Raw genomic sequence first — 22,397 nt, 5'->3', positions numbered from 1 at the left:
TGGAGTGATGGTGTAAGCCTGGCCATGTCCGCCAGGCCAGTGTGGCCACTCACTCACCCAGCTGCCCCAGGACTGAGTCGGGCCCCGCCTTCACTTTCTCTTTCTTCTCGGGGCTGCCCTTCGGGCCCTCACGGCCTTTCCTTTTCGAGTCGCTCTTCTTGCCCTTTGCTCTCTTCCCAGACCCCTCTGCCAGGGAAAGAGAGAGCAGGAGGGAGGCGGTTAACCCGAGCAGCTCAGTCAAAACCAAGATCACTATGGGCCATCCATATGATAGTCCTCTATCACCTGTGCCTCAACTTCCAGGTCACTTTGCCCTGCTAATGTGTCCTAGGCTCAGAGCCCCAGGACCTGGGATAAATGGGGCTCCTGTGAGTCAGGGACAGCTGGTGGGGAACAGAAGGTAAGTGCCTACTTCTGCCCTTGAGTGGCTTGGGGAGGGCACAGGGCCACAAAGTGAGTGGAGGACCCTCCTCCAGGACCTGGAATGCAGTCTGACATCTACATGGCCTATAGATGTCGGGGCGGGGTGGGAGTCCTGGTGGGTGCAAAGGGTAACTACAGGTGAGTGGCCAGGTCAGGGCCTTCAATGCTAGGCCGAGCGGCCAGACATGGATGTGGAGAGAAGTCTGAGGACTATCTGAGGAGTCAAGAGATGTGGGTTCTAGTCCAGCCATAGTGGTCAGTCCCATGAGCAAGTCTCCTGCCTTGGCTTCTTGGTCTGCTCTCGAGGTCACACAGCAGATAGCAGACTCGGGGTGCACACCTGGCCCTTATATCCTTTTGGTCCGTGACCACATAGGTTTAGGGAGCCACAGAGAACACTGGAGCAGGAGAGGGACATCTGCAGGGGGAGGCCCAGCTGCCAGAAATCTTCTCCTAAGGTTTTCAGCAGGAGTCTGGAGTGCTTCTCAGATAAAGGTTTACAAGAAATTTGAGGGATATGGACTCTCCCTAGCTGTGCTGCTAATCCCCTGTGCAACCTCAGAATCCTCATCTCTGACATGACACTCCTGCCTACATGCTCTGGAGGGAGATTTCTAAGGTTTCCCAGTGCCCTCAGGAAAGTCTGAGCTCCTTCTGAGGCTACAAGACCTTGCACATCTGATCCTAGCAAGACCCCAACCTCACTTGAGATGTGGTCCTTTTGCCCAAGTTGCTGCTATGCCAGCCTCCTTCCAGTTTCTCTAAAAAGACAAGCTCCAGCCTCTAGGATTCCAAATTGTACTGCTCTTCAACTGGTTCATGGCCTAAATATAACTGCCACAGGAAGGCTTCTCCAGTGCTCCGGCCAGACAGGCCTCGACGATATGCTTGTAGCCATATGCCCGTCCCAGGGGTCATCAGTTTCGGGCAGAGGCAAACCAGTCTTCTCCCCACATGTCTCGCTCTGAACAAAAGGATGCCTGATGCTGCCACTCAGCTCCAGGAGCTGTAAACGTCCCCAGATTCAGTGTGGGGATGCAGACCTGGCTCTTGACCTCATTTCTGGAATCCTGTGCCTGAGGGTACTACAGGCCTTGCCACGTTCTGTTACCCTGATTGTGGGCCTCTCCTTCTGCAGCTGGACCTCTCACCACAGTGAGGTCCTAAGAAGCCAGACACATAGCTCCAGGATCACCACTGCTGTGAAGCCATCTCTGGCACTTCTGCACCTGCACTGGTGCCAACTGCAGCCCCTTGGGCACCACTTTCCTTTATCTTTCCAGATGGTGAGCTCCACAAAGACAGGAAGCCTATCCGTTCCGCCCATGGCAGCGTGCCCTGCAGTACCCGGCACAGGGCCTGGCATCCTATCTACACTCAGTTTTAATACTCGCTGAAAAAATCAACAGAGGAGAAGGAGCCTGGAGAGCTCTGGCAGCCAGGAAGCTGCCAGTCTTGGGGATGCATGGTAAGCTCTGACCTTTGCATGGACATGACCCGGCCTCACCCAGGACTTGTTTTTGGCACGGCTGGTTTCTTGGGCCAGAGTAGGTGGTGATCCCAAAGTGCAAATGAGGCAGCTTGCCTCAGGCAAGGGTGGGGCGGTACCAGGTCCTCAGTCATTCGTTCTGGGGGTGGCCCAACAGCTCTGGTTCCTCTCCACTGCAGGCCTAGCCTGACCCAGAGGCTGAACTAGCAGCGGCAGCTCCTGGCTCAAAATATCTTGCCACCGAGCTGCATGTAATTCTACATTAGAGGACCTTTTTTGAGTAAAGCATTGCTCTTCTGAACATGTAAACACTCTGGGAAGGGCCCTGTGTCTGGCAATATCCACACAACTAGCAGAAAACAGCGACACTGGAGCTTCTTTGGCCTTAGATTTCCAGATCTCTTAAATACATGTCACGGGAAGAGTTTAAGAAGAAAGCAGACAATCAACATCACTTATCATCAGGGAAATACAAATCAAAGCCACAATGAGATACTACCTAACACCTGTCAGAATGGCTAACGTTAACAACTCAGGCAACAACACACGTTGGCGAGGATGTGGAGAAAGAGGATCTCTTTTGCATTGTTGGTGGCAATGCAAGTTGGTGCAGCCACTCTGGAAAACAGTATGGAGTTCGTCAAAAAATTAAAAATAGGACTACCCTACGACCCAGTAATTGCACTACTAGGCATTTATCCACGGGATACAGGTGTGCTGTTTCAAAGGGACACATGCTCCCCCTTGTTTATAGCAGCACTAACAACAATAGTAAAAGTATGGAAAGAGCCCAAATGTCCATCGATGGATGAATGGATAAAGAAGATGTGGTATATCTATACAATGGAGTATTACTTGGTAATCAAAAGAATGACATCTTGCCATTTGCAACTATGTGGAACTGGAGGGTATTATGTTAAGTGAAATCAGTCAGTCAGAGAAAAACAAAGATCATATGACTTCACTCATATGAGGACTTTAAGAGACAAAACAGATGAACATAAGGGAAGGGAAGGAAAAATAGTATAAAAACAGGGAGGGAGACAAAACAGAAGAGACTCATAAATATGGAGAACAAACTGAGGGTTACTGGAGGGGTTGTGGGAGGGGGGATGGGCTAAATGGGTAAGGGGCACTAAGGAATCTACTCCTGAAATCACTGTTGTAAATGTTAAAAAATAAAAGATAAAATTAAAAAAAAAAAGAAGAAAACAGACAAAAAGAACTGCTAGTAGGCATCCAAATTTTATCAGATGAGGTCAGAGAGAAAGAACACAGAGGTCCTCTTCCATCTCTGGAGCAGCTGCCTGATTCAGGATCAACATGAAGCCACACAGGGGTTCAGGGAAGCTCTCTAGCTTCTGGCCCCTTCCTGTCCCAACACCAGCTTAGAGCTACTGTGCACGTGCAATCTACTCCTGCACCACTATGGCCCTGGAACTACCTACGTATCCCCAGTGGACCAGAAAGCCTCCTCAGGAGAGGCCTGATCCCCACATTCCCATCTCTGGCTCCTTGCCAACCAACATACAACTGAGGCCCTAGTAGGTCCCATCTTGGCCTACTTAATTGGTTCTGGAAGGTCTGTGTATGGGCCAGTGGCCCCCACTAGGACCTGAATACACAAACCCTCCTTGGGACCTGGCCCATTGAGAGTGTGCATGCTGAGCGGTGGCTGGCAGGGGGCAGGGAAGATGCCTACCTCGACACAGGTCCTGTTCAATCAGTTTCATCTGCAGGTGGAATATCTGTTCCTGGAGTTTGCAGATGGCGTGTTTCGTTCTCTCACGCCTTGTTACCATGTAGCACAGATTTCTAACCTGAGGAGACAAGAGAGAGGTTTTCCACTTTACTCATGGGCAGCCACACCTGACCTCCCAGCCCTGAGGCGAGGGTTGGGGGGGGGCACCGCTGCCTAACCTGCCTGGGACATCTAGGAATCAATTCCCAAGCCCTGAGTGTGTCCTCAGCCCTGAGCCACAGTTCTCTGGTCCAAAACACAGGCCAAGCACAGCCTTGATCCTGCGGCTCCCACTGGGCCTGGGCCAGAGCAGGCAGGGAGAGCATCCAGTTAGCTCAGGCTGGTGACTCTACCTGCCTTCTCTAGGCATGAACTTCCTGGCTCACTCTGCCATGCTGCCCCTGTGGCTGCCCTCTCCCTACCTACACAGTGCCCCAAGGCTCAGTGGGGCCTTGTAAGGTTACCAATTCCATCCCTCTGCCTCCTGTCCAAGGACTCTTGTCCATCAAAGATATTCCTCAGCCAAAAACACCATGGCAAGGCAAACTTCTATCCTGAGACACAAATGGCCATGGTGCAGAGAAGAGAGAACTCCAGCAGAGCAGCTTTGAGTATTCAGGCAGTCTCTGACCCCTGGGGCTGAGTGTGCCATGTCCACTTGCTGCACTAAGACCTGAGCCAAGCCCATGTCTGCTCTGGCCAAGGCCCCTCCACATGGCTATGTTCACTCAGCCTGAGACAGAAGTTCTCAGGGGGAAAGGCAGGGGCCTCTCTGACTGCTTAAGGGCAGCTAGGAAGAGAGTCTAGTCCCTTGGAGACCGGTTTGCTTAAGCTCACTCTGCAGCTGTTCTGGAAGCACCTGAAGGATGGGTCATGTTGCTCCCCATCCACCTGGTGCCTTTCCCCAGTGTGCCATCCCCTCACAGCTGCTCTCAGAGTATATCACACTTCTGGGGCCCTCCCTCAAGACATTTCCTTGTTCCACCATGGTCTTTAGCTCAGGTTGAAGCCTCCAAAGCAGGGACAGATGGCCAGAAGCTGTGCGCTGGAATTCTGGGTCCCCCCAGGGTCTGTGCAGCTGAGGCCAGTACTTCCGTCTGCAGATGGGTTCCATCTTCAAAGCTGAGTTCAGGCTGCATGACCTTGAGTTGCCTGGGGGAGACCTATGGGTTCCAGAGCCTCTGCCTGTTATCATGACTTCCATTTCTCTTGGCCTGGGGGTAGCTGTGATCACACCTCTCTGTGGACATGGATGTCCTCCCTTCTTTCCTGAGCTCAGTGGTGAAGGATATCTCAGAATGTTGGCTCCAGGCTCTGTACGGACTCTAAGGAGCATTCCACCCTTAGAATGTGTGTACCCAGCCTAGACCATGGACATGGCCATTCAAGGCGAACACCTCCCCAAAGGGGCAGCTGCCTGGCCCCAGCCTAAGAGCCCTTGCTTCCTCTCAAATCCTGGACTTCCTCAGGAGGTCCTCATAATCACACATCTCTAAGCACCAGCTTCAGCTCTGGGAACTCACATGGTGTTCGCCCTGGCTCAGCAGTGGGCAATGCCATCAGGTCCCTTTTTTCTGAGGGCTTGCTGCCCAGCAGGGCAGAGAGATGCAGAGCAAGTACTGACAGGAGCAGGCAGCCCTGACCCAGACCTGGGGGTGGCGAGAAGGCTTCCTGGACAAAGGGACAGGATGAGTGGATGTTGATCACACAGAAGTGCATCAGCTGGGGATGAAGATCCAGAGTAAGGCCAGGCAGGGGAGAGGCAGAGCAAGTCCCTGTGTCTACAATGCTAGGCCAAGGGCAGCTGGGGGTAAGGTGGGGTGAGGCAGAAATGCTGAGACCCTGGCATCACCCTTCAGGATCCAGCTCTTCCTCAATCACCCCCAGAGCCACCCCATCAGTCCCTGATGAACATAACTCTTTCCCATCAGCTCCCTCCATTTCCTGGTCACCTGCAATAGCTCCATCTGGACAAGTAGGCATTCTGGCCTCTCTGCTATCCCAGATCATCTTCTTGAAATGTAAATCCTCCCCCTGTTAACACTTCCACTGGTTTCCCTCCTGGGTTGAACAGTGCCTCCTGCCAAATTTTGTCTACCTGGAACCTCAGATATAATCAATTATGATGAGGTCATACCACATATTAATGAGCCCTAAATCCAATGACTGGTGTCCTCATAAAAGGCCATGTGAAGACACATATAGAGAGAATGGTATGTAACAACAGAGACAGAGATGGAATAATGGGTCTACAAGTCAAGAAATGCTAAGGGTTGCTGGCAATCAGAAGCCAGGAGAGAGGCTTGGAACAGATCCTCCCTCAGAGTCTCTAGACAGAATCAACATTGCCAACATCTTGATCTTGGATTTCTGGTCTCTAGAACTGTAAGAAAACATATTTTATGGCACCTGGGTGGCTCAGTAGGTTAAGCATCCAACTTCGGCTCAGGTCTGATCTCACCATTCGTGAGTTCAAGCCCTGTGTCAGGCTCTGTGCTGACAGCTCTGAGCCTGGAGCCTGCCTCAAATTCTGTGTCTGCCTCTCTCTCTGCCCCTCCCCTGCTAGCACTCTGTCTCTCTCTCTCTCTCTCTCTCTCTCTCTCCCCAAAAAAAATTAAAAAAAAAAAAAAAAAAGGAACCTCCAGAAGGCCTTCCCTGTCCACTGCATCCAAGCAGCTCAGCATTATTCTCCCTGAAACCTGGTCTGCTTCCCTCCTAGGAGTCACATGGCTTCGTGTGCATGGGGACCATGGAGGTGAAGAGACGTAGACAGACTCATGACTTTGAAGGCCTCAAAACAAACCAGTCAATACATCAAACCTAAAAACAGTTCAAAGTCCAGCTTTTTTTTTTCAAAGTCCAGCTTTTAAAAAATTTCCCAAACATTCCACCATCGAACTTACTCTAACGTTAATCCTTAACAATGACATGAGCTTTAGAGGTGCAGACGTCCCCTTCAAAGAAACCACTACTTACTTCATCACTTTCTATTAAAATACAGATTTTTATTTTATTTATTTTTTGTTCTTTCATCTGAAACTTTACAAAAAGGTTTCTCACGGCAAACCCAAATGAATTACTGGCATCAAGATCCCTTGGGTGGCTGGTTAGAAACACAAATTTCCAGGCTTGGGGGAGTGTGAAAGTCTCTGGTGGTTGTGTCCTCAAACAGATTTTATACAGCACTATATAATCTGAGAATTACTGCCCTAGGCCAGGGGCCTCCAAAGCGAGCTGCATAGGCTACTGACTTAGATAGTTCATTACGGCACAGGAAGGAAATATTAAAGCAAGTACTGGTATATTTTTTGATCCAATTAGAAATTTTGACTATGTTTGTTTCATGATATACAGTTGTAGATATGAATGAGGCATGAAAAGTACAATATATTGCAGGTAAATGCTCCATGTTTTTCCTGATAAGATGCATGACACAATCAGTACCATCTGGAGATTCCTGCTAGGGAAGACAGGAATGCTTCTTTCTGTGAGAATCCCAACAATACCCACCTTCTGTGGTTGGTACACTGGTCATGATGTGACCCCTTGGTTCCAGGGTGAGGTGGGAACATCGATGACTTCTCTAATTTCTCTCAAGACTGTTGGTTACATAGCTACATGTTACTGAATGTTGTGGAGTTCCACTTCTGTGATGGCTTTTGGGGACGAAGTATTAATATCACCTTAGAAGTTCATCCAGGCTATTAGGTTCCTGACACTTGTCATTATTGTTTTTTCTGATTATAAACATAGGAAGTTCTCTTTAAAAAAATCAGAGTGGGGTGCCAGGGGGCTCAGTTGGTTGAGCGTCCGACTTCAGCTCAGGTCATGACCTCATGGTTTGTAGTTTGGGCCTCACATCCGGCTCTGTGCTAACAGCTCAGAGACCACTTGAGATCCTCTGTCCCTTTCTCTCTCTGCCCCCTCTTGCACATGTGCTCTCTGTCTCTCAAAAATAACTAAACATTAAAAAAAAATCAGAGTAAAAAAAGATGAATCAAGTAGCAAAGTCCCCCCAAACTACAGATTGGTAATAAAAGCAGGCTTTACATTTTGAGGAAATTGTTTTGTTATCAGTAGTTTTACAGAGTGAGCCTGAATGTGGGTGAGGAGGGTGGAGGGCCAGGGAGCGCTCCCAGCCAGTTATCCTGAGCTAGACTGGACTAGTGTTGGGCATTTGTGGAGACTAGGGAGATTGTGGGGGGCAGGCTTGGACCTATGGGCCTGTTGGGCACGAGAGGCTGGAGTTCAGAAGGGAGTGTGGGCTGGACCAGCCTCCTGATGGGGAGCAGAGCTGTGGAGCAGACCACTGAGAGGTCAGACTGAGTGTGGTGAACTGATGATCACCGGGGACAGGGAGCACTCAGAGAGCAGAGAACGGGAGGGTATTAAGGGGGGTTCTGGTCAAAGCATCCACACAAAACATATTTCAATACCAAAGGCATGTCTGACTGTGGTAACCACTGCTGAGAAGGGAGAGGATGAGGATGGAGAAGTGGCCACTGGATGTAGGTGATGGGAAGCTGTTGGTGGCCCTAGTAGATGGTGGTGGCAGGAGCCTGGCCGGAGTGGGAAGCAGTGAGGGAAGACAGGAAGGGACAGATGGGGGTTAGGGCAGAGGGTCCCATGCCTGGAAGGACACATGAAAGGAGAATGTGCTTTTGGAGATGGCAGAAGGTGAAACAGATTCAAATCTGGGAGACTGAGCAGGCATGAAGGGAAGGCCGACTCCCTTACTGCAGGGTGTGTGTTGGGGGAAGGGGGAATGGGGGAAAAAGGGCAGAAAATCGATAGGGAGGGCTTTACAGGTGAGAAGCTGGAGGGGTCTGGTCTGATGAACAGGAGGTAAGACTGAGGGCCCAGAAGGGGGAGCCTTGAGGGAGGTGGAGCCAGGGTGCAGACAGGTGATAGGCTGGGGAGTCTAGAATGTCCCAGAACAAGGCTGGCTGACAGGAACCTTGGTGGGGTTTATCCACTCACCACTATAGGATTCCTACCAGGTAAGGCTCTGCCAGGTATGTGGTCTTCACACAGGGATAAGGGCACAGGCAGTGAGCTAATAATGCCACATGGGGTGGGGGTGAAGAAAACAGGGACAGTGAAGAGTGGGGAGCCTGGAGGTGGTACTGAGCAGGGAAACAGAAGGCTGAGTAGGAAGGGGGATTTGAGGATACAGGGTTACTGATGAGGGAGCACTCTGAGGTGGCGACTAGGTTTCAGTGAGATGCAGACACTAATGGGTTGGAAACATTCTAGATATGGGAGCTATGGGGGCTGAGGAGCCAGAGTTCTGGAAGCCAAGGCTGCCTTGGACAAGGTAGGCTTTGGTGGGAGGCCAAGAAGAACATGATCTGGGCACTGAGGACAGAGTAAATGGGGTATGACCAACCTGACAAGGAAGCAGGTGGGTGGCAAGTATGGGGAGGGCAAGGTCTTCTCCTTGGTAGAAGAAATAGGGCCTTGAGAAGATCCCACATGTCCCTCCTCAGGGAGGGGGGCAGATGTCTGAGAGCTGCCCCCACCCTCCCAGGCCGGGTCATGCTCTTGAGTAAACTCCTAGTAACTGGATCCAGAGCCACAGGCACAGAGGCCCTGCACAGCCCGAACTGCCAGCACGGTTGCTAGGGGACACCAGTCGGCGTTTGACAGGCTGCTCATCGGCACCGCAATTTTTTTGTCAGCTGTGAATAACTCTGGGAGACAGCAGTGGCCATGCCTTCCTGAGCTGCCTGCTGGGGCCAAGGCCGGCGGCTGAAGTTTAAGGAAAACACATAAAGGCTGACCATAAAGTGGGACTTCAGGCTAGTGGCAGCAGAGTGGCCCTGCCTTCTGCTCTCTCAGCAAACCTCTTGCCTGGCCTCGGGGGGACACGTCGATCAGGGAAGATACCATTTCATTCCCAGGTCCTAGCACTGGGCTCACGCTTTCAGTCCTCCACGGAGCCCCTCTCTGCAAGCAGCCCACTCTTCTAAGAGCCAGAACAGCAACAATAACCACGATGAACAGCAGAGGTCACTGTGCTCCCACCACCACTGTGACTCCAAGGTCAGCTGGCTCCTTATTCCCATTTTACAGAAAGGAAACTGAAACTCAGAAGGCACAGAGCCGGGAAATGCCGGAACTGAATGCAAACCCACAACTGCCCAAGGCATCAGTCTCAACCCCGACTTTGCCTCCCTGATGAATCCAGCCCAAACTGGCCTGGTGCCCAGTCAGAGGCTGGATACTCTTGGCCGTTGGCACTGGGCCACGACCAGGCCACCAACAGTCATGGGTCTCTGCAGAAAGCCTCCCCTGTGGCAGAGCTCTCAGCCCTGTTCACTCAAGCAAGCCACCAACGCGGCTCTGAAAGGCCCTGAGGCTAGACCTGGAGGGGATCAAGCTGGCACAGGGCTCTCTGACTCTCCACAGCTTACCAGGGCTGCACACGCCCTTGCCTCACTCTCAGCTGGCACCCCTTCAAAGTCAGCCCTGTCTCCTCTTCCTGGAGGAAGAGTGGGTTGGTTCACACCTGACTGTGGAGAGTCCCACCAGAGGCCTCTCTGCATGGCAGCTCTGGTTGCCTGGGAAGTTGCTGGCATCCTAGCCCTTGACCTTGGCCCCTTAGCCACATTTGTACCAGCTGACAATGAAGGCAAGAGGGTGGGGGATGCTTTTGCTTAGGAAATGTACAGAATAGGAGGTTAAGCCAACATCTCTCCTGGTGACAAACCCCATCCCCCATCCAAGCCCAAATTCAACTCAAACCCTAGAAAACACACATTCCTCTAATATGTCTGTCATTCATTTTCGAGAGCCCTAGTTTCTTCACCTGCTCATTAGGGCCAGGAGAATCTACTTTGCCTCTACTTTCAAGATAATGATTAAATAAGTAACCCTGCCCCCTGGCCTCCCTGCATTGTCCAGGCGGAGCCAGTGGGCTGACCAGCAGGACCGGGTAGGTCAGACTTGAGGGGTCTTTTGGAGAACAACAGGAGTAAAAGCAGGGTGTTTGCACTGGAGGCCTGGAGCCTGCAGACTCAGAGGTGGCCTGAGGACAACTCTGGATGCAGCTTTGGTCTCTGAAAGTACTCGATGTCCAAATGTACCTGACGCCACTGCCACATGACACAGGAGGCTGGGCTGCCCAGGAAGTAGAGGCTGCAATGTAGATGGCCTTGTTCTCTGCCCTGGCTGGAGCCAGGGACATCTGGTGTCCCCACTCTCCACCTCCCCCTTCTGATCTGGTGGCAGGCTGGCTGCCACGCGGTAAGGTTCCCTCTCAGGCCATCAGGGTCACTTCCCCCTGACCAGGCGTCAGGGCAGAGGAGTACGGCTGAAGGAGATTGGGGAAGCCAGGTCCAGTTTCAGAGGCTTCACCTCAGGTTCCCTTCAACACGGCACAACATCTGTGAAGTTGTTCTACCCATTTTACAGACTTGCCAACGAGATGGACATAAGAAAAACAGCTGCCTCGGGTCATACAAATCCCCCTCAAAGCTTTCACTCAGGATTGTTTCCTTACAAGGACTGGGGAAAGGACAGACATGTGTCTGTGCTCATGCATGAAAGACATTATGACATGATCCCATGTGCTCTCGAACCCCAGAACTGAATGTCCCTAAAACAGCACCTGGGGTTCAGAGAATATCTGGTTTCATCTTTAGATTGCCTCCAACTTGGTGGTAGTACTTTATGCGTTGGAGGAAACACAGTGGGAAAGTAAAGTCAAGTTCAAGCGTATTCTCCGTGGAAGGTGTAATCTCCTCATCTTTTCTTCTGGGGTAGTAGGAGGGAATGGAACCTTTTGGGGGCTCCCATGCTCCAGGCAGAAAGCAACTCTCACTATCCCTTAACCACCACAGCTCACCCCAAAGCCATGGGGTCTCCTCATCTTACTCTGCTCCCAGAACTACCACCTTGGACCAAGCCAAGACCACCGATCTCCTTAGTACACAGCTGGGGGTAGTTTCAGCCAACCCATCCACCATAGACCCAGTGACTGTTTGGAAGTTGCAGCCAGAGGGACAGTCCCTGCTTAAAACATCCTGCAGCTTCCACACACACTTTGGTCCACCCACTCAGCTTCATCCTTCTACTCCACACAGGCTGACTGTGTCTCCAGCCCACCCATATGCCGCCACGCCCCACGTTAATACCTGTTTTCCTTGCCCTGGTCCAGAACATGCCTGGTGGGCTAATACAACTTGCTGCAATTCCCAGTTTCTCCCCTGCCTGATTCCAAGCTGAAGTTCATGTGTTGGGAACAGGCTACAAATGGGGACAGAGACCAACAGAAGCTCGAAGCCTGGGTTGTGCCCCAGGTCTGATGCCCTAGAGCCTCAGGAACACAGCAGGGCCCCTACCATTCAGGCCCATAAAAGGGTCGGGACAAGAAGGGCTCAGAGATCCAAGGGCTAGAGGCTTCCCTGTTCTGCATAGTATAAGTTACCCCCACCTTGTCAGGGAACTGGAAGCCCTCAGCCACTTGGCCAGACATCACCATTTGGAGTTGGAGAGCCATGGCTGCTGTAGGGCAGTGTACATGGGGTGGAAAGACCTCCTAGGATGCCCACCAGACAGGCCAGAAGGTGGAAAAGTGACAGGGGGACTCACCCTCTCCAAGTCCTGTCGTAGGTGTGTGAAGAGCTTCAGGCGGCGGTATAGGACGTCCTGCTCCTGCTGGGCCAGGTTGTCCACCTCGTCAGTCTTGGGGGTCAGCAGTGGCTGATTGGCGTTGGCTTTCCTCTTCAGTTTCCAGTACTGGTAGATAAAGTCAACCAGTGCCTCAGCTAGCTCCAGCCGCTCAGCCACCTCAGCGGGCTCCACCAGCTCGTAGAAGTCTTCCTCTAGCTGCTGCAGCCGCTGTTTGCGTAGGGTCACCTTCTCCAGGTCCTCACCAGCTGAGCTGGGCTCCGTGGGATCAGAAGTGGGCTCACCCCGAGGGCCCCCGTCACTGTGCTCCTGGCAGAATGACTTGAACTTGACCTCGTCATTGTCCGCTAATATAGTCCGCATTTCCAGGCCATGGTCAAAGGCGCATGTGACGTGAAATGCTGTGACACAGGAAGGCATGGAGCACTAGAGGGAGAGGAGGGGAAATGTTAGGCATGAGGGGAGCCCTGGTAGGAAGGAAGAAGGATGTAGGCCACTCTCCAGGGTTCCACTGAGAACCCAGGATGCTGGTGAGACCCTATATAAAATGGCATGGACCCCCAACATCCTGTGGGTATGGAAGGAGCTGTGGTATGTGGGAAGGGGGAACTCTGGGGGAGCTTGAGAGGAAATGGGTTTCAGCACCATATATCCTGGGGAAATGGTCAGGTGATTTGACAATCCTTTGGGGATTAAGCTGCATAACTATGTGGGCAAAATGACTTTGGAACAAGAGGCATCAAAAGAAAGGCTGGTGGCGGGTCACTGCCTCCTTTCTGCAACATCATCTAAGATGGGGAGTCATATCCCTCCTTTGTCCTCTGGGAAGAGGTGCTGGACAGGAACCCCTTCCTTCTCTTGTCCAGGCAGCTAGGGCCGACTCAGGGACTGCTCCTCCCTCACAGCCTTGGATGATGGCTGTGATCAACTGATAAATGTTTCAGGAATACCCCACCCAAATATTAACGACCACTTATGTCGCACTCACAAGTCATTTTGAAAGTCTTACAAATGGGTGGAGGCACATCTAGTGTTTGCAATGACAACTGTTGCTAGAGAAAGAAGGACAAAAGATGACCCCCACTTTCCAATCTATAGACCAGCAGCATCGGGTCACCTGGGAACTTGCTGGAAAAGCAAATTCTCAGCCCATTCTTGATCTATTGAAACAGGACCTCTGGGGATAGGCCCAGAAATGCGTGTTTTAACAAGCTCTCCAGGTATTACTGACGCACACCAGAATGTGGGAACCAATGCTGTGGAAAGACTGGTGCAGCCCTGTCCTGTTTGGGGAGAGCCTATTAGCTCAGCTGGACGAAAAGTGTTTCCTACCCCTCCCACATGTTTGATGTCAGATGTGAGGTCATTGTATTTATTAACCCAAGACAGTCGCTCTTGGGGAAAGCCAGAATCCTTCGGCAATGCAGTGATGTGGTGAGCCTTTGCTTCTGCACTCTACCCCATGCCCAGAGGGACTGGGGATGGAGGAATGCCTCTCAGGTGAGGTTCTGAGTCTGGCTCCAGTCTCAGGCCTCCATGGCCCATCAGTGGTTCTGTCTATATAGCACTATGGGAGTAGGGTGGGGGTGGTGGCAGCTGTGTGTTTTCCAGAGGGTCCCAGAAGCACCCCTCTACGCAGATGGTATATGCAGGAGACCTCCTGGGCGACAGCAGGTGAATGGGCCACGTACCTGGATGCAGGTGCCTGTGCACTCCTTGCAAAGGCTGCACGACAGAGCCCAGCGACTGGCTGGGATATGTGAGATCTTGGTGATGGGCTCCATCTTCTCAGGGCACCCGATGCTGACCTAGGCAGGACACAGGGAGCTCCATCAGGCCTCTCATCCCCAGCCTGCCTCTAGGGATCCCCCAAATGGGAGGTGTCTGCTGAAACCAGGGAGTGTGTGCACAGGGCAATGGGAGAGCCCCTGAATCACAAGACCTTCATGACTATCCCAGGCTGACCACTGAGTGTGTTGGTGTTTCCTCACCTGTGACTAGTCTTAAACTGTGACTGTGTATGAGAGTGCACAGCAGTCTGTGTAACTGTGTATGTGTGTGTGCGTGCACAAAGATTACTTATTATAACATGTATTTATTTAATTTATGTTTCTGGGCAACAAGTAAATACCCCAAAGCAGCATTTCTTCTTGCGGGCTTCCAGAGCTCTCCTGGCCAATAGGGATGTGCCTTTATTTAGCTCTTCCTATCCCTCCTATGGGGAGAAACCAACAACCATGCCTAAGTCTTCTGGGCACAGCCCACCTCTTAGACCCAGAGGGTGCATTGGCCTCCCTACTGCCCATGTCTGAAGATAGAGGAAGGGCTCCTGTCCAGAGGTCCTAAACCAAAGGGCCCCCACGGTGGGGAGAAATCCTTGTTGGTTCTGCCTGTCTCTGCTGTGCCCAGCCCAGGGTACACTCAGAGGTAGTCCCAGCTTTCAAGATGTTGATCTGGGAGAAAGATACCACTGTCAACACAACCACTATCACCACAGAAGCCCACAGTGTGGGTCCCTGCAAGAACATTCAGACTAGAAGCCCGCGAAGGGGAGAGGCATCTGCTGACAGGGCCACCTGGCTTGCTTCCAGGCAAAGGCAGCATCAGAGTGGGGCTTCAGTCTGAGTCCGGGGACACAGCAGGGCTGGGTCAGAAACTGGTGAATGTCAGCATTTCATATTTCAAATAAAACAGCATGACCTTCCAGGAGCCCAGGGCTTCTAACTCAGAGTGGGCAAAGCCTGTTGCCCACAGTCCCCCTCCACCCAGACTCAGACCCAGGCTGACCCCTCCATCCCAGCCAGTTAGCTATCCACTTCTAATAAGCTCTCTGCCTGATTGCCTGATTTCCTTTTAGGTCAGCTGGCTTATTTTTGTTTTAAACAGGGGGTATGACACTGGTTGGAACCACTGCCTGGATTTGGAAGGACCCACAACATGCTTTCACCTCTACTCCGTGGCCTGGCATCTGCCCAGCTCTCAGACCTACCACCTGGATCCCCCAGTGTCCATAATCTCATTTACCCATAGAAACTACCACCTGAGTTCTGTCCAAGTCCACAGGCAAAGCTCTCTGTGGGTCGCTGCCCCAGTTCTTCTCAGGTGCCACGTGAGATATCCCTTTTTTATGCAAACCTGTGGCCTTCTTTCCCAGTGCTCTGCTACCAGAGTTCTGGTAGCAGACCCTCTTATCCAGGGCTGCCCCATCCCCCTGTCTGCCCACCTCAGGAATCCACAGAGCGCAGCTGACGTGCACCCACTTGGTCCCGCTCCTGGTGGGCTTCAAGGCTCCTCCTCGCTTGGGGCAGAGCAGGCACTTTGGCTGGACACCCAGGGCACATGTCCGGCACAGCCAGCTGCCCGTGGGCACCTTGAGGATCCCGTAGCATGCCTGGGAAGAGAGCAGAGTGGTCACAAGTTAGATGCAATGGCCATCTGCGTCTGGTCAGGGTTCAGCTGCAAATGGTCTCAGCCCCAGCCCGAGCTAGAAGCTACAGGGCCACACTGCTAGTAGGCTCTGGTAAGGAGGCCTCCAGAAGGATTCTAAGGCAAAGATGCCAGTCCTCTGTGGAAGGGCTCAGCTCTGCCCTCTGTTGGGAGGAAAGTCACTTTGGCCAGAGATTCATAGTGAGTGATGGATTTCAGAAGTGTCTATGAACTCCTGCAAGTTGAACATACATTTGGGTATGTTATGATACCTGAGGACAAGGCCCAGAGCTTTCTACTTTTTTTCATAGAGATTTGTGAAGGGGGCTCCTCCTGGTCATGCCTAGGGCTTATGGATCTAAGAGCTACTGGGTATAAGGATAAGAATGAATGGGGGGTACGCAGACAAGTGATGAAGCCCCTCTGAGCTCCCTAGGAAATATTTCAGAACCGGTGGATAAGGAGATGTGTGTGTGCGTGTGTGTGTGTACGTGTGTGTGCTAGAGTGGATCCACTGGGTTCCAGTCAAGTCTTCTATAAACAAAGCCCAGAAACACCCCACACCTGGGAGCTTTGGGGCCCAAGATCAAGAGGGGGGCATGTCAGGCAACTCCTGATTTATAACATCAATAATGATAAATACTTATAGCTCGTACTATACTGTTCTCAGCAAATAGCTCGTTAGAAGTATCTTAGTCATCACAAGAAATTACTTTTATCTGTAGCTGAGAAAATAGAGGTCCAGAGAGATTAAGAAATTACCCAAAGTCACATAGTTTGTAAAGGGCAGGGCCACAATTTGAAATCAGGAACCCTGGCTGCAGGCTTTGCTCTCCATCACTGCACGGTGCTGCCTGTTTAGAAGTTCAGGACGGTGAGGAGCAGAGGAAGAGGGGCACAGAGGCAGGGGGTAGGGTGTTCAGTGAGGGGATTTGATGGAGGCCCACAGGAAAAGGATGGAAAGAGAACCCAGTGGACATTCACTCCAGTCTGGCTGACAGGACTGAGCCATGGGGCACTCATTCCGTTCCCTTCTCCTCCCTTGCCCTTCTCAGGGGCCTACGCCCACAGTGCTACTGCATTCCTACAGCGAGAATGACCAGTTCCAGGCAGCAGCCTGGCCAAGCAGCATGGGGGAGAACGATTGAGAGGATGCCCACCTGGTGCACACAGACATTGCATTTGTCACAGAAGACCATCTCGTTGCCATCTTCGCCCTCGGGAGAACGGCACACATCACAGACGACGTCCTCATCATACTCAATGCCCAACCCCTCCTGTGTCTCAATGGCCCGTGCCATATTCTGGTGGCACTGGGTTTCCAACTCTTCCAGCACACGCTCTAGCGTCAGCTCATCCAGCTCTGGCCTCTCTGTGAGGACAGCAGGGGAGGGTGTTAGGAGCCTGGTCTATCAGGGCAGACGTGTGGATGGGTCTCCACCCACTTACTGTGTGACTTGGGAAAATGCACCCACTGTCGTGGGCTCCAACATCTGGAAACAGAATGGGCTGGACCATTCAATCTCAAAGACCCCTGGGGCTGGTTATGGTGTTCTGACTTTAGACACCCTGCTTGTGACCACATACACGTGTACATGCAGATAACACAGAAGTATCTCTGGGGTACAGCTGTGTGCATGCGGAATCCACTGCTTGAATTGTGTGTATGGCAGGGGGCTCAGGGAAACCTTCCTAGGAGATAGTAGTGGCCCATATCAAGTGTCCTCAGCCTCATTTATCATCCTAGACTCATTAATGTGTTCACTTACTCTTCGTATAATAGTCAGGCTTACTAACAATATTCTCAACAACTCTGGAAATTGCATGCTATTAGTGCACTCACCTGACAGCTACAGAAAATGAGGCACAGACACACCAAATAACTTCTCCAATCAGTAATACGGCGGGGACTTTCTCCTGTCTATGCAGTGCCAAAGCCCAGTTGTGCCCACTACCTTTCTGAGGGTGGCATTCAGAAGAAAACTCTGCCTGACCTGCCCCGATCCCACTCTTAGCCTGGCAGGTCACCTACCCATCTCCTTGAGCTCCGAGTTGATAAGCTCCAGCCAATAGGCATCAATCTCGTCCAGGTCATAGCGGCTGCCCCCAGGCCAATCAGGCTGGGAGCCCTCGCCAAGTTCAGAGCTGCTAGGGGACACCTGGGTAGGGGGGCCTTCCAGCGGCGGGAGAATCCTAGGAAATCAAGAGAGGGTATTATGAGGGGAGGGATCCTCAGCCTGCCAGCCTTACTGGGTCTGGCAGCCTCCAGTGAGTCGACCAGCCCAGATGAGGAGCTGCTGGACAAGTGTGATTTTTTGATGCTACTTCCTTATACTACCTCTTCTTGCCTGCCCACCCTGCAGAGACTCAAAGCACTACGGGTAAGCAGGAGAGCAGACCAAAGGGCAGAGTGTGGGTGGGGAGTGGGTGCTGACCTATTGTCCTGCACATCCCATAAACATCCATTCTGCCCAGAGCACTCTACTGGTCCTCTCATGAAGGCATCTGGGCCTTAGCTAAAGCTCCATAATCTAGATCTGCCCCGCCTGGGCCTATAGGAGTCAGCCTATGTGCTCTCACTGGGCAATGCCCAGTGCTGGCCACTGTGGGACAAGGGGGAAAGAGCGAGTGGGGCTTCAGGTCCTTCAGCATACCCCTCAAGGCTAGGGAGAGGCCAAGATTATCCCCATGTCCCCACAGGGGAAAGTGAGGCCAGGTCTCCTCTAGGGTGAGAAGGAGCCTTACCTGGGTACACTGCTGTAGCTCATGGTGGCCCTTTCCACATAAAGGGTCTACACTCCCAGAAGACAGTGTCTCCCACATACCTTATCATTCCCTCAAATATGACATAACCTGAGCAGTCAGTCTCTCACCATGGTATCCCCTCCCCCACTGCGAGATGGAGGCCTCCTCCCCTGGATATAAGTAAGGATGGGCCTACTACAGTCCCAGAATCATACTCCAGGGCAGCCCTCCCTTGGGTCATGGCTCTCCCTGAGGCAGCTACATTTGAAGGGTCCTGGCTGCAAAATGTGGACCCAAAGTCCTGATACACTATGTTTTTTAAGTAAACTCTACCCCCAACGTGGGGCTAGAACTCACAACCCTAAGATCAAGAGTCGCATGCTCTACCGACTGAGCCAGCCAGGAGCCCCCTGATCTACCACTTACTGTGTAATCTGGGCAAGCTGCCCAACCTGTCTGTGACCAGTGACCTCATCCAAAAAAATAAGCTAATAATAACAGTACTCTACTTTCTATGGTTGATAAGAACTAAATGGATGAATATGTGGAAAGCTCTTAAAACAGTGCCTGACACACAGTAAGCACTACAGGTGTGTGAGTGTGTATTTTAAGACCTCTAGATATCACTTTGCTCCTTCTGAGATGGAACTGGAGGGCTTTTTATCTGGGGAGGGCATAGTTCCCCCTCTTGGCTCAGCTGTGTGCTGCCCCTCAGTTCCTGATGCCAGTTCAAAATGCCAGCTCTTCCCACCCTCCACGGGTTGCCATGGTTATTGCTGTGGAGCCTGGCTTCCATCTGGCCAGCCCTCCCAGGGGCTGAGAGGCCCTTACTTGCCCGAGGAGCCTCCTGGGGTCGAAGGCAGGGCTGCCAGGGGTTGTACTCAGCGCAGACACGGGAAGGGAGGGCAGGATGGCACAGGGACATGGCTGAGCTATGGGGAGGATTCCTGGGCTCCAGGACATGCCCCAGGTGTCAGCCAGAGGGGCAGGAAGGATGAAGGAGACAGGCGAAAATGGCCTCCAGACCTGGAAGGAGGCTCAGAGAAGGTTGAGGGGAGTAAGGAGAAAGGGAAAGTGCTTGGTGCCACCTTTTCCCACACGAGAGGCCCATATTAAGGAAGGCCTCAGGTAATGACTAATGGTGACTCCATCCAGCCCCCCCTGTAAAATAGGTCATTCCAAATAGATGTAATACTGATACTCTTAGTACTATAAAATCCTGCTTTTCCTCACAAAGATCTTACTGGAATTAATACTTTTTAAAAACATAGACTAATTTTGTCTTGATGCTACTTTGTGTCCCCAGCGTATGCTCAATGAGGTTTCGGATATAACCTTAGAGTGCCCTACTACCTACTGGTGTAACTACCGACACCTGTGTTCTCAGTCAGAAAGTTCCTTTCTTTCTCTGAGAATCTAGGGTTAAGGGGCTCACACCAGAAAAGGCATTTCCTGTGTTTCCTGGGGATCTCATCCTCAAGTGTTACACCTCTTCTGGCTCTGGCTATGGAAGAAGCTATCTCTACCAGCTGGGGATCACCTGACCCTAAGCCAAGGTCTCAGTCTCGACTGTTAGCTAGCAGGACACAGATCAGCTGAAGAAGGCAGATGGCCTGGGCTGGAATCTGGGGGAGGGTCTCTACTTCAAAAGCCTATACCTACACCAGAGGCTGGTTTTGCCCTAGGTTGAATCTTCTGGACACAATGAGGGAGCAGCACAGGCCATCACTCAATTCATGATCAGGGGCTGAGACAGGTTCTCATTACCCACATAAATTTCAGACCATAAGGTAGGCAGACCTGCCAAAGGGCCAGGGAAGAATGGACAAAAAGGGAGACAGAGGGGGCTGGGGTAGCAGTGGGGAAAGAGCAATGAAAGCCAGCATGACAGCGTGATGGGGGCACAGCCTCTCTCTGGGCCTCACAGGGGCAACCCAGTGCTTGTTCCCTTGGCTTGTGACTTCCTGGCCCAGCCCACTAGGCCCTGGCGGTCATACAGGGAATTCCCCAGAATTTCCCAACTTCCTCATCTATCAAATGGGGACAGTAAGATGTACTTTATAGGGCTGATATGGTAATTAAATGAGAAGATGAACATAGCAGGCTCAGCACAGTGAATCCTCAGGAAGCACTGCTGTTAATAGTTCTGACCATGGTGGTTGCTGTGCTGGCTTCCAGATAAGGGCCTTGCAATGGGAGGTGCCCTGGAAGATGGCGGGACTGGGCTGGAGGGAGATAGGGAAGACTTTGCAAAGGAAACAGCCCCTCCCTACCTCTAGTCTATCCTCTCCAAAGAGCACAGACAGGAGGGGAATGCCTGGCTCCTGTCAGCTTAGAGCAGCTGAGCATATGCAGGGAATGCACCTAGAAAAGCCAGAGCAGTCTGAACACGTGCTCTCCTCTTGATGTCAACAGATAAAGCACCATGCAGGCAGACAGAAGCCAAGCTACTGGTATGGAAGCATCTGCAATTAATTACCCAGGCCATTGGATGTTTCCGGAACCACCTGACATTGACATCGAGGAGGGAGGACAGACAGCTGGGCCAAGCCTAATCAGGAATCCCCTCTCGGCCCAGCTGGTGGCCTGCCCCTCCCCTTTACTGCCCTGGGCCCTTGCCATGTGTATTCTCATTTCATCCCTGCCACACCATTAGGCAGCTACTGTTATCGGGCCCATTTTACAGAGGAGAAAACTAGTTCAAATAGGTCAGTGGTAGTTTTTCAGTCTGCACAGTCTGCAGATGTAAAGGTGTCAAACTGGCTAGGAGCTTAATCCACATTTCTGGCCCTGGGGAGGGGATGTGGAGAATACATTTCCTCTCCAAATCCCACATATTCTCCCTTCCAGAGAATACTAGAGCTCCCCTGACTGTCAGAGGGCCCAGCACTCAGCCCTCAGCAGCCACAGGATGAGCCCTGCCCAGCCCCCAGTCCTCACAGAGCACATAAGCAGCGTTCAGAGTCTTATCTGCCTCTGTAATTCCATGTCCAGCACAGGTCTGGCACCAGGCGGGCACTCAGAGGTGTGGCTACTGGAAAGCAACAGTGCCAATGTCAAGGGAGGTCAGGGCTAGAATCTTTGCCCCAGGCCTGGTCAAAATGGGCCTAAGTGAGAGCCATGGGGCTGCCAAGGCCAAGAGTGCTGGTGGGCCGGGGAGGTCAGGACATCAGGTCCCTCTACCCAGAGACATGACTTAGAGGGTTTTGTAGCATGCAGAAAGCATCACTTGGCTGACCTCTGTTGCTGGAGGCAAGGCCACAGTCATGAGGCACCACAGGTCTCTGTGATCCACAGACCTGAAGGCTACAAAGCCTGGAGAGGATATACCCTGACCTAGCTCCTACCTTGCCCTGGCAGGGAATCCTCCTGGGATTCCGGAAGTAACTGCTTCCAGAGCATCTGCTGTGTGTCAGCATTCAACTCCCTCCCACTTAGAACTCTCAAAAAGGAGTTAACAAGTCAAGAGCATGGCTTATTCCTGACTTAAAGACTATTTAAAAGCCTGGAGATTTCCCAGATAAGACCTGCTTGTGGGACCCAGTTGGGACTGATGTGAAGACAACTCATGGCCTGTTTTTACTGAGTGCTTGTGTGAGCCAGGTCCCATGCCAAATGTCTTCCAGGTGTCGTTTCCCTATGTCATCTCAACCACCATAGGGGGTAGATGTACCATCGGCATTCCCATTTCACAGACAAGGAGACCAAGGCCCAGGGAGGTTATGTTTCTGTCCCAATGTCAGACTGAATGTGAGTGGCAATTTGAACCTAAGCCATCTGGCTCCAGAGCTGAGCCCAAGTCCGGGCCCTCAGCCTCAAAGGCAAACTTCCAGTATTTCTGGAAATTTTCAATGGTTTGTGGGACCAAAGAATCTAAGAACAGAGACAGGCTACAAAGGTCCCTTGTCCCAGCCTCCCCTGTCTAGGGTCTCCCAGCCT

General features: G+C 51.9%; 1 protein-coding gene across 14 annotated transcripts in view; it reads right to left on the bottom strand.

The window, feature by feature from the left end:
- The window catches only part of JADE2 (jade family PHD finger 2), a 131,833-nt gene that overhangs the window by 3,530 nt on the left and 105,906 nt on the right, over positions 1–22,397 (bottom strand). For 13 of the 14 annotated variants that reach the window (XM_042983957.1, XM_042983971.1, XM_042984003.1 and 10 more), the window contains 7 exons: positions 17,746–17,906; positions 16,874–17,085; positions 15,511–15,678; positions 13,979–14,095; positions 12,249–12,713; positions 3,615–3,732; positions 58–186 (listed from right to left, as the gene is read on the bottom strand). In XM_042983957.1, the coding sequence (XP_042839891.1) occupies positions 58–186; positions 3,615–3,732; positions 12,249–12,713; positions 13,979–14,095; positions 15,511–15,678; positions 16,874–17,085; positions 17,746–17,906 (1,370 nt within the window). The remainder of the gene's footprint in view (positions 1–57; positions 187–3,614; positions 3,733–12,248; positions 12,714–13,978; positions 14,096–15,510; positions 15,679–16,873; positions 17,086–17,745; positions 17,907–22,397) is intronic. The other variant, XM_042984018.1, reaches the window with a different exon arrangement.

Source organism: Panthera tigris, chromosome A1, assembly GCF_018350195.1.
Source record: "Panthera tigris isolate Pti1 chromosome A1, P.tigris_Pti1_mat1.1, whole genome shotgun sequence".
Lineage (NCBI taxonomy): Eukaryota > Metazoa > Chordata > Mammalia > Carnivora > Felidae > Panthera > Panthera tigris.
The sequence above is the reverse complement of the archived record's forward strand: the minus strand, read 5'-3'. Positions and strand labels throughout refer to the sequence as shown.